This window comes from Protopterus annectens, chromosome 12.part0, assembly GCF_019279795.1.
Source record: "Protopterus annectens isolate FY-2018-M chromosome 12.part0, PAN1.0, whole genome shotgun sequence".
Lineage (NCBI taxonomy): Eukaryota > Metazoa > Chordata > Ceratodontiformes > Protopteridae > Protopterus > Protopterus annectens.
The window spans coordinates 1,571,211,729-1,571,225,681 of record NC_056746.1 but is presented as its reverse complement, the minus strand read 5'-3'; the positions used below and the strand labels follow the sequence as shown (position 1 = coordinate 1,571,225,681).

The following is a 13,953-nucleotide window of genomic DNA, read 5'->3' as shown; positions in this document are numbered from 1 at the left end:
TTACAGGTTGATCTACCTAGAAGGAGAGAGAGATTAGCAGAAAAGGAAAGGAAGAACTCTCATCAGGATTTTATATTTCCCCCAGACAAATCAGGGGGGAGGGGGGGCAGATTCCCAGTGAGGAGATGGAACAAATAACTGAGATCAGTCACGTTGCCCCCGACCAAGAGAGTTTTGTACCTTTTGATTTACCTCCTACTACCCCCACTAGTTACACGGTGACCACGGATAATAATTTTACTGTTTATAATTTCACTGACTTAGAGATAAGGAAGGAACACTTCAACTTATTTACAAGAGGTATGCATTTTGTACCAGCATGACCATTTAATCTAGAAAAAGAACTAATAGATCTTAAAATGTTTGTTAGGCAGTTGAATTTGTCTCTATACTTAAAGGGTCAACCCTGTCAAAGTGACATACTCATCAGAAAGAGCACCTTTAACCCTCCCACACACCCCTCCATCAAGGTGTTTGAAGAATTGGTGGAAAGAGATCTAAGGGCCATTGATATTATAAAATCTGCTACAGGTCCCCAGAATTTAAGTTTGAATGAAACACACATAATCAGATTTTTAAAAGAAGAAGGGTGTAGAGTAATGAAATTGGATAAAGGAGGGGGTTTAGTTTTGATGTACAATATAGACTATGACGCACACATTTATAACATGTTACAGGATGTTGAGCACTATGACTTGATATCAACAAATGAGCTACACATAGCATATTCCAAAATTAACTATCTATTAATGGACCATCTTTTACAAGGAGCCATCAATGAAAAGCTATATAATTACTTGCTTGTAGCAAAACCAAGAATTCCAGTAATTTTTGGCATCCCAAAAACCCATAAAGGACTGGACCCTTTGAAATTCAGACCAATAGTTTCTGGTGAAGGAAGCATCACGGAACCTTTGGGGAAATTTATTGATCAGAGAGAAGGACTTGGATGAGGTTTATGTCGTGTGTTTGAATAAACTTTTTGTGGAGATTACCTCTGGCTTATCATTGTTTCTTGCCGCTCTTTGCTGCTTTGGATTACACCTTTCACTTGGTTTTGGTTTTGAGCTTTTTTCTGTGTTCCTGGTTCTGCATAACTATCCAACTAGAAAAGAAGAGGCTTCTCCTTGGGATCTTAATTTTGTTCTGGAAAAATTAACTTTTGTATTTGAACCAATTCATCAGGCTGATTTGAGGTTCTTAACATGGAAAACGGTTTTGCTGATTGCTCTGACATCAGCAATAAGAACCTCTAATGGTGGGTCAACCTTATTTCTACAAAGACAGAATTTCGTTGAGAACTAAGCATTATTTTAGGCCTAAATGGTATGTGAGTTGATGACGAAAGTATTATTTGTATTCTGGATGTCCACGGACAACTCAGATATTATCTTGGCAGAACTAAACTCTTCAGAAACACTAAGCAGTTATTCATTTATTATGAAGGTAAGAAACAACAACCTGTGTCAAAGCAGACAATTCCCAAATGGTTGTCCCATGTTATTTCATCTTGTTATACCCACCATTGCAAGTAAATTCCTGGCAGGGTCAAGGCACATTCTTCTAGAGCCGTTAGTTCTTCAGTGGCTTTTGGAAAGGGATGAAATCTAGAAGTATTCTAGAGATAGCAACTTAGTCATTTGCACATACTCTTACAAAGCACCAAAACTGTATTCCTTTTCCAGGTCTAGAACAAGTTTTGCGAGGATGATGCTCCTAGGCTTCCTGAACCCTCATCCTTCCTCCTCCCAATTCTTGGAAGCTATAGTAGTCTTCCCATATAGCTTAGGCTACTGCAGCAGTGACCAAATGAAGAATATAGTACAGTTGTGTAAATAAAACTTACCATAATAGTAGATGTGACTGCTAGCAGCTTCCTCCCTCTACCGCTGTTTTATATATTTTTAGCTATATCTATATATATATATATATATATGTGTGTGTGTGTGTGTGTGTGTGTGTGTATATATATATATATATATATATATATATATATACATATACATATACATATAGACACACACACATAGATAAAGATTATATATGTATATACATATATATATATATATATATATATATATATATATATATATATATATATATATAGGTTTACCCTCATCTTGTCACAAATGGTATGTGCGATCGTGCTTTTGTGCGATTCATTAGAGCGAATTATGGAACACTTCTGAGGACAAATGTCAAAAATGGTTTAGCTGAAAACCATTTTCGACATTTGTCCCATATGTTTGAATTGCTAAATGCATTCGCATTGTAGCCATTCGAACATATATGAGTCGCCGCTGTGAGTTTTTTGCATTTTTCCTTTCTTGAAAGGATTTCGCACAAACCACTCATGACAAAATGAAGGTAATTCTATATATACACACATTATATATATATATATATATATATATATACACACACACACACACACACACACACACACACACACACACACACACACACACACATATATGGCATTTAATCAAAACATGTTATTTCAAAAAGGATGTTTTTCTTTTCCACTGTAAATGTTTAAATAAGAAAAGCATCTTCTTCAAATTTTAGTTACCAAATATTCTGGTCTTTTAGGGCTAACCGTGCAGCACAACATGAGCTAGAAAGAGACATCAATGACAAACAGTCTGCCTTCAGAATTGATGAAAAGTGCCACCAACTACGTAATACTTCGGATGGTATTGGATACTACCGGGGAGTGGAACGTCTTGATGCAACGTAAGTCAGCTCTGTAATTACTTTGTATTATGGTAAACATGTTTGAATTATGGATATATGAAATGAGGTTATTAAAATATAGAATAATCAAGTTTTTTGTGTAAATAATTTAAGGAATGTCGTCTGATGTAGATATATATATAATTACCCTAAAATAATTAACTACAATGTGGTGTGGCCACTGACACGAGGGGTGTAGCCAGGATTTTCAAATTTGTACTCAGATACCCAAACTGCTGCGAGTCTACCAAGCTACACGCACATCAGCATGTTTCTGACCACTCACTGTGTTGCAAATTGATTGATGTTCAAACTATACCCCCTTTGCAATGCCAATCTCTGAAAAGATTGCTGGCAGTATACATACACACACACACACACACACACACACAAGCACCACCACCTCAGTTACATATATATATATATATATATATATATATATATATGGGTCTATATGACTACATCGACATGTCATAAAAACGACACTCAGTAGTTCGACACGAAGTCATCGACCACTCATATTATCGAAACTTCAAATATGCGACGTTTACTTGTCCGACAATGGCATAGAATGCCTAACCAGTAAATGAAAACGCTGTTACTGAAATACGTATTCAAAGCAAATGCACAACTAGTGAGCAAATAGCAAGACAGTGTAGAACTGAAATACTCGCGTTACTAACAGCGATATGTGCTCTGCACCGAAGAAAGATGGCAAACGCATACTAGACTAGTCCTGGGGAGATAGGATGTATGTACCATACCGTAGACTCACAAAAGAGGAAGCCCATGTTAGTCATTGACAGCTATCTATATTATCTAGAGCGAACAAGGGATAGTAGACGCTATTGGGCTTGCAAATACAAAATGACAGAAAACTGTAAGGGTAGGGCTGTTAACTGTCTATCTACCTGATGTTGATAAATTGCAGAAATCTGTAGCTCATTTTCATGCTGCAGACATAGGGGAACTGGAACGCTATGTTGTATGTAGCGACCTCAAATGTAGAGCTACCATGGGTAGAGACACACCATCACTGATAGTGGACGATGCATTAGCCTCCACCTCTTTAGTTACCGTTGACAGTCTCCCTCACAGATCAGCACTCTTACAACAGGTGAATCACATTAGACGCGTCAAATGCGGTCTTAGTAAGAAGTTGCAACTCACACTAGATAATATCGATTTCAGCAAGTTTAAGTTAAAAACTGGCACATTTCTAAGCAAAGTTATGACAGACAAGGTCACTGATACCACAGTAGTAGTATTTACTACTGTGGATAATTTACGTGATCTCAGTCAATCTACCATATGGCTTATGGATGGGACGTACTTTTCAAAAGGTGTTACTATAAGGCAATTATACACTGTGCATGGTATACTTAAACATGCTGGAAATATGAAAACTGCTCCACTAACCTATGCATTCATGTCAAAGAAGTCTCTAAAAGCATATAACTATTTGTGGAATAGTATTTTCTTTTTACTCACAGCAAATGGTTTAGACATGCAGGTTAAATTTGTGTTATCTGACTTTGAAATAGCTGCATTGAAGAGCATTATGATAAATTTCAACGATGTCCATTCCAAGGGTTGTTTGTTCCACTTTGGACAGAACATCTGGCGTAAAATTAAATCCTTGGGTTTAGCTTCTATATACAATAACTCACAGGAACTTCAATTTGCTGTAAAGTTATTGGTTGCATTAGCGTTTTTACCTGAGGATAAGGTGAAAGGAACATTCGAAGAGCTGAAAAGTATTTTTCCAACAGAACGGAAAGATGTGTTACAATACTTTGCAGATTGGTATGTATATGGAAAGAGACGCAAGTTTAATACAAGGTTCACGTCTTCTATGAGGTTTCCGCCTCTGTTTCCCATTACATTCTGGAATGTCTCTGAACTAAATGAATTGTCCCTGCCTCGTACTCAAAATAAAGTTGAGGCGTGGCATCGGAGACTAAAATGCATGCTAGGTGACAAAGGCACTGATTTGAGACATTTACTGCACATTTTAAGTCGTGAACAAGATCGAGTAGATGAATTGAGAGTACGCATGTGTACGGGGTTCCCACCGTCTCCAAAAAGCAGGAAACTAATTCTACGACAGCAAAGGTTTGATACACTAATTTCTAACATGGGAAACTACTCAAATGTGGCGTTTGTGCAGTGTATCGTGAGGTTACTTAAAATGTAAATAGAAGCAGTTCTACAATTGAAGTTTGGATTGTATCGCAAGGCACTTTCATGTGCTGATTATGCGTTTTGTATTTATTTGTTCTTACCATCGGATTTCTTTGTACGATCACTTTTGTCTTTGCATTATATGACGGATCGACGATATGCAGAAAAGGTACAATATACTAGAATGTTGTTTTGGTTTTGATTTAGTGTTGTCGGGCAAGTAAATGTCAGTGATTTGACATTTCGCTATTATCAGTTGTCGGTTATTTTGAGTCGCACAAGTGGCTGTCAATGATTTGACATGTCGATGTAGTCATATAGACCCATATATATATATATATATATATATATATATATATATATATATATATATATATATATATATGTATGTATATCAGGATGGATGGTGAAGCAGTGAATATTTCAATCCAAAAGTGCATCTTCCCTGGGTAGAAAAATGTAAAATATCCTCTCAATTGCAATCAGGCAGACTTTACCCCATGTATCTGATAAACAAGTGCTCAAGTGACTGGCTTTTAGCAGCAGTGCAATAGTGTAAGAAGCTATGGTGCTGTACCACAACAAGACTCTGTACAATGTCAAGGTAACCAGTCACACAGTGATCTACTCACAGAAAGCAACACATTTTGCACGGAAGATAAGCATATGAAACAGAATTGGAGACATTTACATGTTAAAAACTACCGCCAACTTGTGTTAAAACTCACAGCTGTACAGGGACAGAAGAAAGTTGTGGAACAAAGCCACAACAAGAACCACATTATATATGAAGAACACACTAAAGATATGAAGCAAAATCAAGGACATTTATGTATTATAAAGCTGTTGCCAACTTCTGTTAATAAAATAAAAACAGTTGACCAGGAAGAGTAAAAAAATATACTACAAAACCAAAGAAAACTGGAGACAAAGGTCTCACTCAAATCAAGGACAGATTTCAATTATTGCTCTTATAGACTAATAAGGTTTCTAGAATGAGATCAGAAACTCATATGGCTGCAAATGACAATAACACATCTCTTTTTTGTGAATTTAAAACAAATTAATTATTGGTGCACATGAATAAATTAAATACATATGTGAGCTTTGCTACTGTGCCAAAAGGCAGTGACACCAGCACAGAATGCAGGATGTCTTTGGTTCGAGTCCCTAACAAGAACCAATGCTTTCCATTTCATGCTCACATTTGCCAGTGAATATTAAAACTTTCTGTAATGCTGTTTGAAGTACCCTACATCCCCACTCATCATGAGACTCATTACCTAAACCAGTTGTACAAGAAATTTCATATATTACACAACAGCCCCACTAGTATTCCGTATTCGTCTCTTTATAAATATATAGACATATAATAATTAAGTATAATACTTTTCATCTGATCAAAAAATGAATAAAACATCATTAAAAGCGCATTTCACTGAGTTACATTTCTGGAAATTTTCACATACTGGAAATATTCCTGCAAAATCTGTTTTTGAGGGGGGTCAAGACTCCTGCATGTGGGGGGGTGCCACCTACTCTCCCATATTTACATACACTAACTTAGTTGTAGCACAACCAGAGAAAAGAGAAAACACCACACACAGTAAATCACTACTAGCATGCAAACAAACTTCTAGAGATGGGGGTACAACATGAAAGTAGGCATTAGCAATGTAGAAATGCTATGCTAGACTAATTTGCCTTGCAGTTTCTACAATTTTAAGATCTTAAACCATACCAAAAGTGGCTGTCTCTAGCTTTATACACTCTTCTAGAAATTGTGTTTCAACCAAATGTACTTCTGATGAAATATGTTTTCAGTTAATTTTGTCAACATTTGTTATTCAGTGAAAAGGCAACATAAAGAACTGTCTTGTAAACATAAGAGAAATATAGATATACGCACATAAACATATTTTTGCTAGCACAAGCCTTACGGTCCAGCTGATCCTTCTAATCATTGTAGCTAGTTTCCTACAGTTACATCTTTCCCCACTGACTTTTTTTTTCCTTTATTCAACTCACAAAAATGTTTGTATGAAATGGTACAAACACAATCCCAGTTTAAGTACATATTTTAAAGAGGCAAGACTATCAGTGTGTCTTTCTTATTTATTGGCCATTCAAGATTGTAGTGCTAATTAACAGAACCCAGAAACAAATGCTGCCATTTATTGATTATATTTACTTATTAACTGTTTGGTAACCAGATAGGTGGGCTGGTCTGAAGACCCTTTCAGCAATGACCGGTAAGTACAGAAACAAAAGCAAACAACATGAATAATAAGCAGCTTACAATACATAAGGGCAAATGCAAAATCCAATGTTTTAAAAGGTTTTGGAACAAACAAATACTTGTTGCAGATTATTCTGCTTGTTACAGAGTCTTATGTACTAGGAAACATTGCAGGGATAGCATTAATAGTAAAGTCAAAGTTGTTTACAGTATATACAGTATATATACGTCCATTTTGAATTTCAATGTTTCAGGAAACTAGCCAGATCAAATTTTAGATAATAAGCAATGAAAGACTGTCATGCTGGAGGTAGCATGCTATTAGATTAGAATTCAGCTAAGGTGACTGCTGTGCTAGAGGTAGTTTGCTGTTTTGTAGCAAATAGTGAGGTTAACCATTTTCCCTAAAGGAATTACATTCAATTCCATTGTGCAAATATTCAGAGAAAGCCACCTTGAACTTGATGAGAGATTCCAGGCCTGTAAGTGGGAATCTGTTCCATATTCAGGAGTGGGCACTTTCTTCAGTAGCTGTTTTATATGGAGGTCTGCTTAATGTGTTAGCTTTCCCCTGTGTACTTCATAGGAGGCAAACCTAGTCTTGGGTGGGTAGTTTCCATCACAAAGATATGCAGTAGCCACTTTTTAATATTTTGTGAACAAGAATACCTAGGAGACAAGTTGACCTTTCAGTGACTGGAAGCCATTTTAGACATTGTATGAGGTTACTATAGTGAGATCTACTGTTGACAAGGCGGGCATATCTGTAAATTCTGTTCTCAGTGATTGGGAATTTTTTGCTGAGTAAAAGGCAATCAGAGTAAGACAGTGCTGCAGTGTAGGGAGAAGAACATTACTGCCTTTGAAAAAGCAGGCTGAAGGGGAGAGTAAAACAAGAATTTGAGAGCAGAGTTTAAGTTGAGAGAGTACTGTTACTTATTTTGTCTGCGTGATTTGAAAACATTAAAGAAAGATCAAGAATAAGTCTGAGGTATTTGTATACAGAAACAAGGAGAATTATATTGATGCAGTTATTAGTGATGTTAATAAGAGGTAGACGAGAGAGTTTTTGAGGGGTTGTAAATAGCATAAATTATTTGTTTATTCATTTTCTGGTAATCTACTAACATAATGAGGAAATATAGAAATATAATGTAACAAAAAGAAAGAAAGAGGAAAGGGGCACAAGTACAAGATCTTGTAATGGACAATGTGATTACATTCTGCAGTGGAGTAAGTGCTGCCCACTTCACACAATGCAAGACATCCCAGTCGAAGAAGTAAATGCTTCAGTTATTTTGAGCAACTCCAAGGACTGCTGAAGTCAGCAAGTAAGCTGATAAGTCTTAATGTCCATTGCTTGTGGGTGACATCACCCATCTTATAGTTGATGTCCATGATTGAAACTTAAAGCATTTTTGTGTCCTGTTTTAAAGTATCTTTTGTGTCCTGTTTTTTTTTTTCTGGTGTTTAGCTGCACCCACTTACAAACTTCAAGTAATGCCTATACTGGCATAATTCCTAAATTAAAAAAAACTGCTTTCTTACAGCTGCACTGATGAACCTATAATTTAAAACTGTATTGATGCATTTACCTTGGGGGAAAAAAACACTGCATGGTGCTTGTCACAGCTCCTTTGGTGGCCACAGTAAGTAAGTAAGAACAATATGCTTGTGTCCAAGGGCACATCTCAAAGCATATGCCTCATTTGTAACATAGTGATTGTAGCCTGAATGGTGTACAGGGGGTATGTATGCCATAGTTAGAGCAAGTTTCCTGTAAGTACATACTACTTGATCATTGTGCTTTTCTGTATAGTGCACACTGCTCATGTTCTATTCATACAGTGCACCAATTTTCGAAGAGGTCTGTTGCTATTCTGTGGAGATTGCAGATACGCATGTGCATTCCTCCCCAGCTTATGTGCGACACATGTCCATACTAGCCCAGTAGCTACTGCTGTACAGCCCCAATGCTCCTACTGTGGGTAGCAGTACAGCCCAACAGCTGCTCCTGTAAACCATGAACACTCCTAGGTGGTCAGCAGTACAACAAGTTATACCATTACCATCCCCAACATGGGCAGGTCGGTATTGATCCCTCACTCCCACCCTGGTCCTTTTAACACCTGAGTCACTAAACTGTAGCTGGATTCTCTGGATTATAGTTAGGGCTACATCCCTCTGTCAAACGTCTGATACTCTGTAGGCCTGGATTTAAGAAGGAAAAAAATATCTAGCTGTTAGGACACACTTGAAATAACATTGGGAAGGTAAATGGATTACATAGATAAGGTTATCACATTAAATTAACTGGCAGTAAATATTTCATTCAGAGAACAAAACAGCCACTTCATACACAAAACTTCGTTGTACATTAATGTTGGTGATGGGATTGTTATGGAAAAAGGGAGGATGAAGAGAAATTAATTACTGATAATGTGACTGAAATTTTAGGTAGAAATGTATAAACAGATCAGGAAAGGTCTTATTTATACAGGAAGGCAAGGAAGGACGAGATGCAGCTTCTGCATAACTGTTTTGTTCCTAAGACTAAATGAAAACCTGATAGTTTGCAGATACTGTACTGGCTAAATGTTGGTCAGCATCTTTTCCCAACCCAGGTCTGTGGCACCCATAAATCAGTGACTAAATTGAGCTGTTACAGGCAAAATTACTGAGCTCCCATAGTTAATTCAGACAGTTACAGGACAAACGGAGACCTGGGAGCAGATTTAATATACCACTAGACACAAGATCTTGGCAAGATAATGGCACTTCCAGAGCAGTCATGAAGTAAAGTAAGCTTTCCATTCAGTGTACATAAAAGTATGGCAAAGCAGCTGATGCAACTATTGCAATGGTAAGTACAGAAATTTCAACACCACTTCACCACCACTGGCAGATACAGAATCTAAGTATTCTACGTGCAATGCTCTCTCAGTAGACACAATAAGTCACTCAGAAAACACAATTTCAGCTAAAATTAAAACAATGCAGAGACCAGAATACAGTGATCAGGTGGGAAGCAAATTATAAAACTTAAAAATACAAGGTCTAAATCAACAGATTAGCAAAATGCAGTTGAGATAAACATAGCCCAAACTTTCCTGGAGTGTTCTTAGCTGAAGAGTAATGTTATATCAGTAAGTAGGTTTATTGAAGAAAACTTTCTTGCTAACAGAAAAGATAAGTACAAATGTACATTACTTTTTGGCAGCCACCATAATTAGATACAGCAAGGCCGCTAACCCACCACACTCCCAGAAAATATGTTCCCAAGTACCTCTTTCTTCCCCATCACACCTCCAAGATTTGCTATCTATCTTAGGAAAAATTATCTGGAGTTTACTTGGGGTATAAAAATATCTATGTAAACATTTCCAAATAAAAATTCTAATTCTTCTAGAATTGTGAATTGCTTATACAATCTCTATTCTCAATTCTTTCTAACATCCTCTGATTGATTCTTATAATTATCATGCAATATTTTATATGCTGTACTAATTATTCCTTTTTTTAAAGGCAGCTTCTGTTCTAGAATCTGCTAAAATCTCTACCAGTGCTGTTTTTTCATTTAGGACCCCCTTATTTCTTACTGTTTTCATATGCACTGATATCAATCTTTGATAGGGAAGTCAATCTCTAACCTGCAGTCTAAATAAATTATTGGTGTCTTCCCATTTTGTTATCTTTCTCTGTTTAGTTATTTGCTCCTAATAACTTGGTTCCTTTGCCAGTTTTCTCCAATAAATTCTAGCCCCCTCTTGCCTATTGTCTATATCCCTAATTGCACTTACCCCTATCAGCAGAATTTCCTTTCTCCATTCACTTGCTGGCTTAGTTCTTAGAATACTTTCTGCTACTTTATGGATATAATATTCTCTATGATTATTGTTATTCTCCTTAAAGGCGTGGATCCAAAATTCCAGTCTCTCCTTGTTCTTCAGCCCACCCCCATTTCAACATCATCCCTTTCCATTTTGAATTATAGTTTTCTGCTTGTGCCATGTACAGGAGCCTTAACTGTGTAGCTCTGAAATACACCTTCAAATTGGGTAATCCCAATCCGCCCTGTTGTACTGGAAGAATCAGTTTATCCCACTTGACTCTTGCTGCCTTCCCCTCCCAGATAAAGTTCTTCAGATCTTTATTAATTGCTATCCACAACTTCTCTTGTTAATAAAAATATGCCTGACCTGTGTATAAGACTAAAGAGACTTAAAACATTTTGACTGCTTGTATCTTACTATCCATATCCATATAACAAAGCTTCCATTTTCTCAGTTTTTGTATTATCTTTTGTTCAGTCTCTTCCCACATATCCTTAGCTGCCATACCAGAATCATTTTTAATCCATACTCCTTAATGTTTCATTTTTACATGTCCCCATAAATACAGATATTGCTGAACCAATTTGTGTGTGGGTAAATAATTTATCGCTGTTGCCTTTTCAGCTTCATTAATTTTGTATCCCAAAAATATCTGAAACTGTCTCAAAATGTTCCATAGCACCGTAATGTCTTTTTCTGGTTTTGTCAGGTGTAGAATAATATCATCTGAAAACAGAGCCAGCTTTTGTTGACTACCATACCAATTATATCCTTGAATTTCTGAGTCCCTTATTTTCTTTGTCAATGGTTCTAAATATAATGTAAGTAACAAAGGGGAAAGAGAGGCCACCCCTGCCTGGTTCCTCTGCTCCAGCAGAAATTAGCATAGCGGACACTACCCACTTTAATTTTCTCCTCTGATCCCTCATATATCCTCCTAATCAACCTTATAATTTTTTTTTCAGGAAATGCACATGCTTCCATTGCCCTGCTCATGAAGTCCCAGCTTACTCTGTCAATTGCTTTCTCTACATCAAGACTCGCCAACAGCAATGGTATCTTCTTACATTCTGCTTCTGTCTGCATCATCAGTGTTCTGTTAATGTTGTCAAATGTTTGCCTTCCTTCCATAAAACCACATTGATCCATATCTATCAATTTTGGCATTACTTTTGTCATTCTTTTACCCATTATAGACATGAACACTTTATAATCATAGTTTAGTATTGGAATGGGCCTGTATGAAGCTGGGTCTAATGGATCTTTATCCTCAAGAGCTCTGGCTTTCTGTAGAAAGTTTGATTCTCCCCAAAATATGATGTTTGAATGACTACTTATAACTGTTCACATATCCATCCATCCACAACCCCTTTTTCCCATTTTTTTGCACACAGGGTCAGGGTGACAATCAGCTAGAGTCAAGGTTTACACTATGAGGTAGCTAGTCCTGCACCGATTGTTGTTCCCCACCACACACTCGCATGCACACTCGCACCTATGGCCAATGTGTGTGCGTTGTGTGTGTGTGTGTGTGTGTGTGTGTGTGTGTGTGTGTGTGTGTGTGTGTGTGTGTGTGTGTTGTATTTACCACAGTGGACTAGATTATTGCTGAAAGGATCTGATACAGATCAGTTCACCTACCTGGTTAGCAAATGAGTAAACTAAAATTTAAAAGAAAAAAAAAATGACAATGCACGCACACGGATTCACTTCTGAATGTTGAATTACCAAAACTTTGAATATCATATGGTTGAGACCATATGATCAGACTTTCGGAATCTTGACATTCCGAAATAAATCCAAAAAAAAAAAAACAACTCTCACAATGTTTATGCAGGGGGGCAAGTCCCCCCTGCACCCCCCACACCCCCGCTACTTAAATATCCCAACTCCAAGAACGCAATATAGGGAGGAAAAGAGAAATCTCCAATTCCACGCTGTATGCAGATCTCCTTTCAGAATTTTAGAGCTCTAAAACTTCGATCATATGGTCTCAACCATATGGAATTCAAGGTTTTAGGAATTCAAAATTCTGAAGGGAACCCGCTCTCTCTCACACACGCAAACACACACACACACACTCTTTGATTCTTCTAGAGAGAAACTTGTAACTTAAAATAACTAAGTAGTATGAAACTGTTTATTGTAGTATTTTTTAAAATAGTTGTATTTAAGTACTGTTTCCTTTTGATTTTACTCAGTTTCTGAAGAAGTTCCTTACCAAAGTGAACAAAAGTGCTTAAACTGATGTGTTTTTGGATGTAATAAATTCTGGTTTGTGATTCCTGTGTGGGTTTTTTTCTTTTTATTTCTGACAAGTTGTGAAAGTATGACGAATGTAGTATGTGCAGTTTCTTCTGAGGAAAAATCTGCTTTAAATAACTTAGTTTCTTCTTTTGCACAGGTCACTAATCATTGTTTGCAATGTGAGTAGGACTCTGTTGATACTTCGTTGAGGGCTATGGCCACTGGTACTGTTTTAAGGAGGTTTGCATGGCTTCATTCTCAGAATCTTCCAGATAATGTTACAATGACATTTTAAATTCTCCCTTGGATAGAGATTTAGTGTCTGGCCCTTCTGCGTCAGAGGTGATGAAAAAGTATGATGAAAGGGTCAGCTGATTCAAGAAATATCTAAGATGTTTCATTTCTCTCTCTCTCTCTCTGCCTCTCTTTCTCTCTCTCCTTTTTTTTTTTTTTTTGTCGAAGGGACTTTCTACTCTTTTTCAATTCTTGGCAGAAAACAGAATAAAAAGTCTTAACAGACTTCAGGTAAACAGATGTTTAAGAAGAACTGGTCAGGGAGTTCCAAGAAGAAGTCTCTAACCTCCCAAAACCAAGGATAGTTCAACATGTCTGAATGACCATTCATGAGGCATTGGTACTCAATCCCACCCGGTCCCCTTCTTTCTTCTAGAAAGTCTTAATCTCCATTTTTCTATTTGGCAACATATTGCTTCA

The 13,953-nt window shown here is 36.9% G+C and overlaps 1 protein-coding gene across 1 annotated transcript in view; it reads left to right on the top strand.

The window, feature by feature from the left end:
* TEKT3 (tektin 3) overlaps positions 1-13,953 on the top strand; it is a 988,003-nt gene that overhangs the window by 521,538 nt on the left and 452,512 nt on the right. Inside the window, exon 5 of the mRNA XM_044090523.1 lies at positions 2,593-2,736. Within this exon, the coding sequence (XP_043946458.1) occupies positions 2,593-2,736 (144 nt within the window). The remainder of the gene's footprint in view (positions 1-2,592; positions 2,737-13,953) is intronic.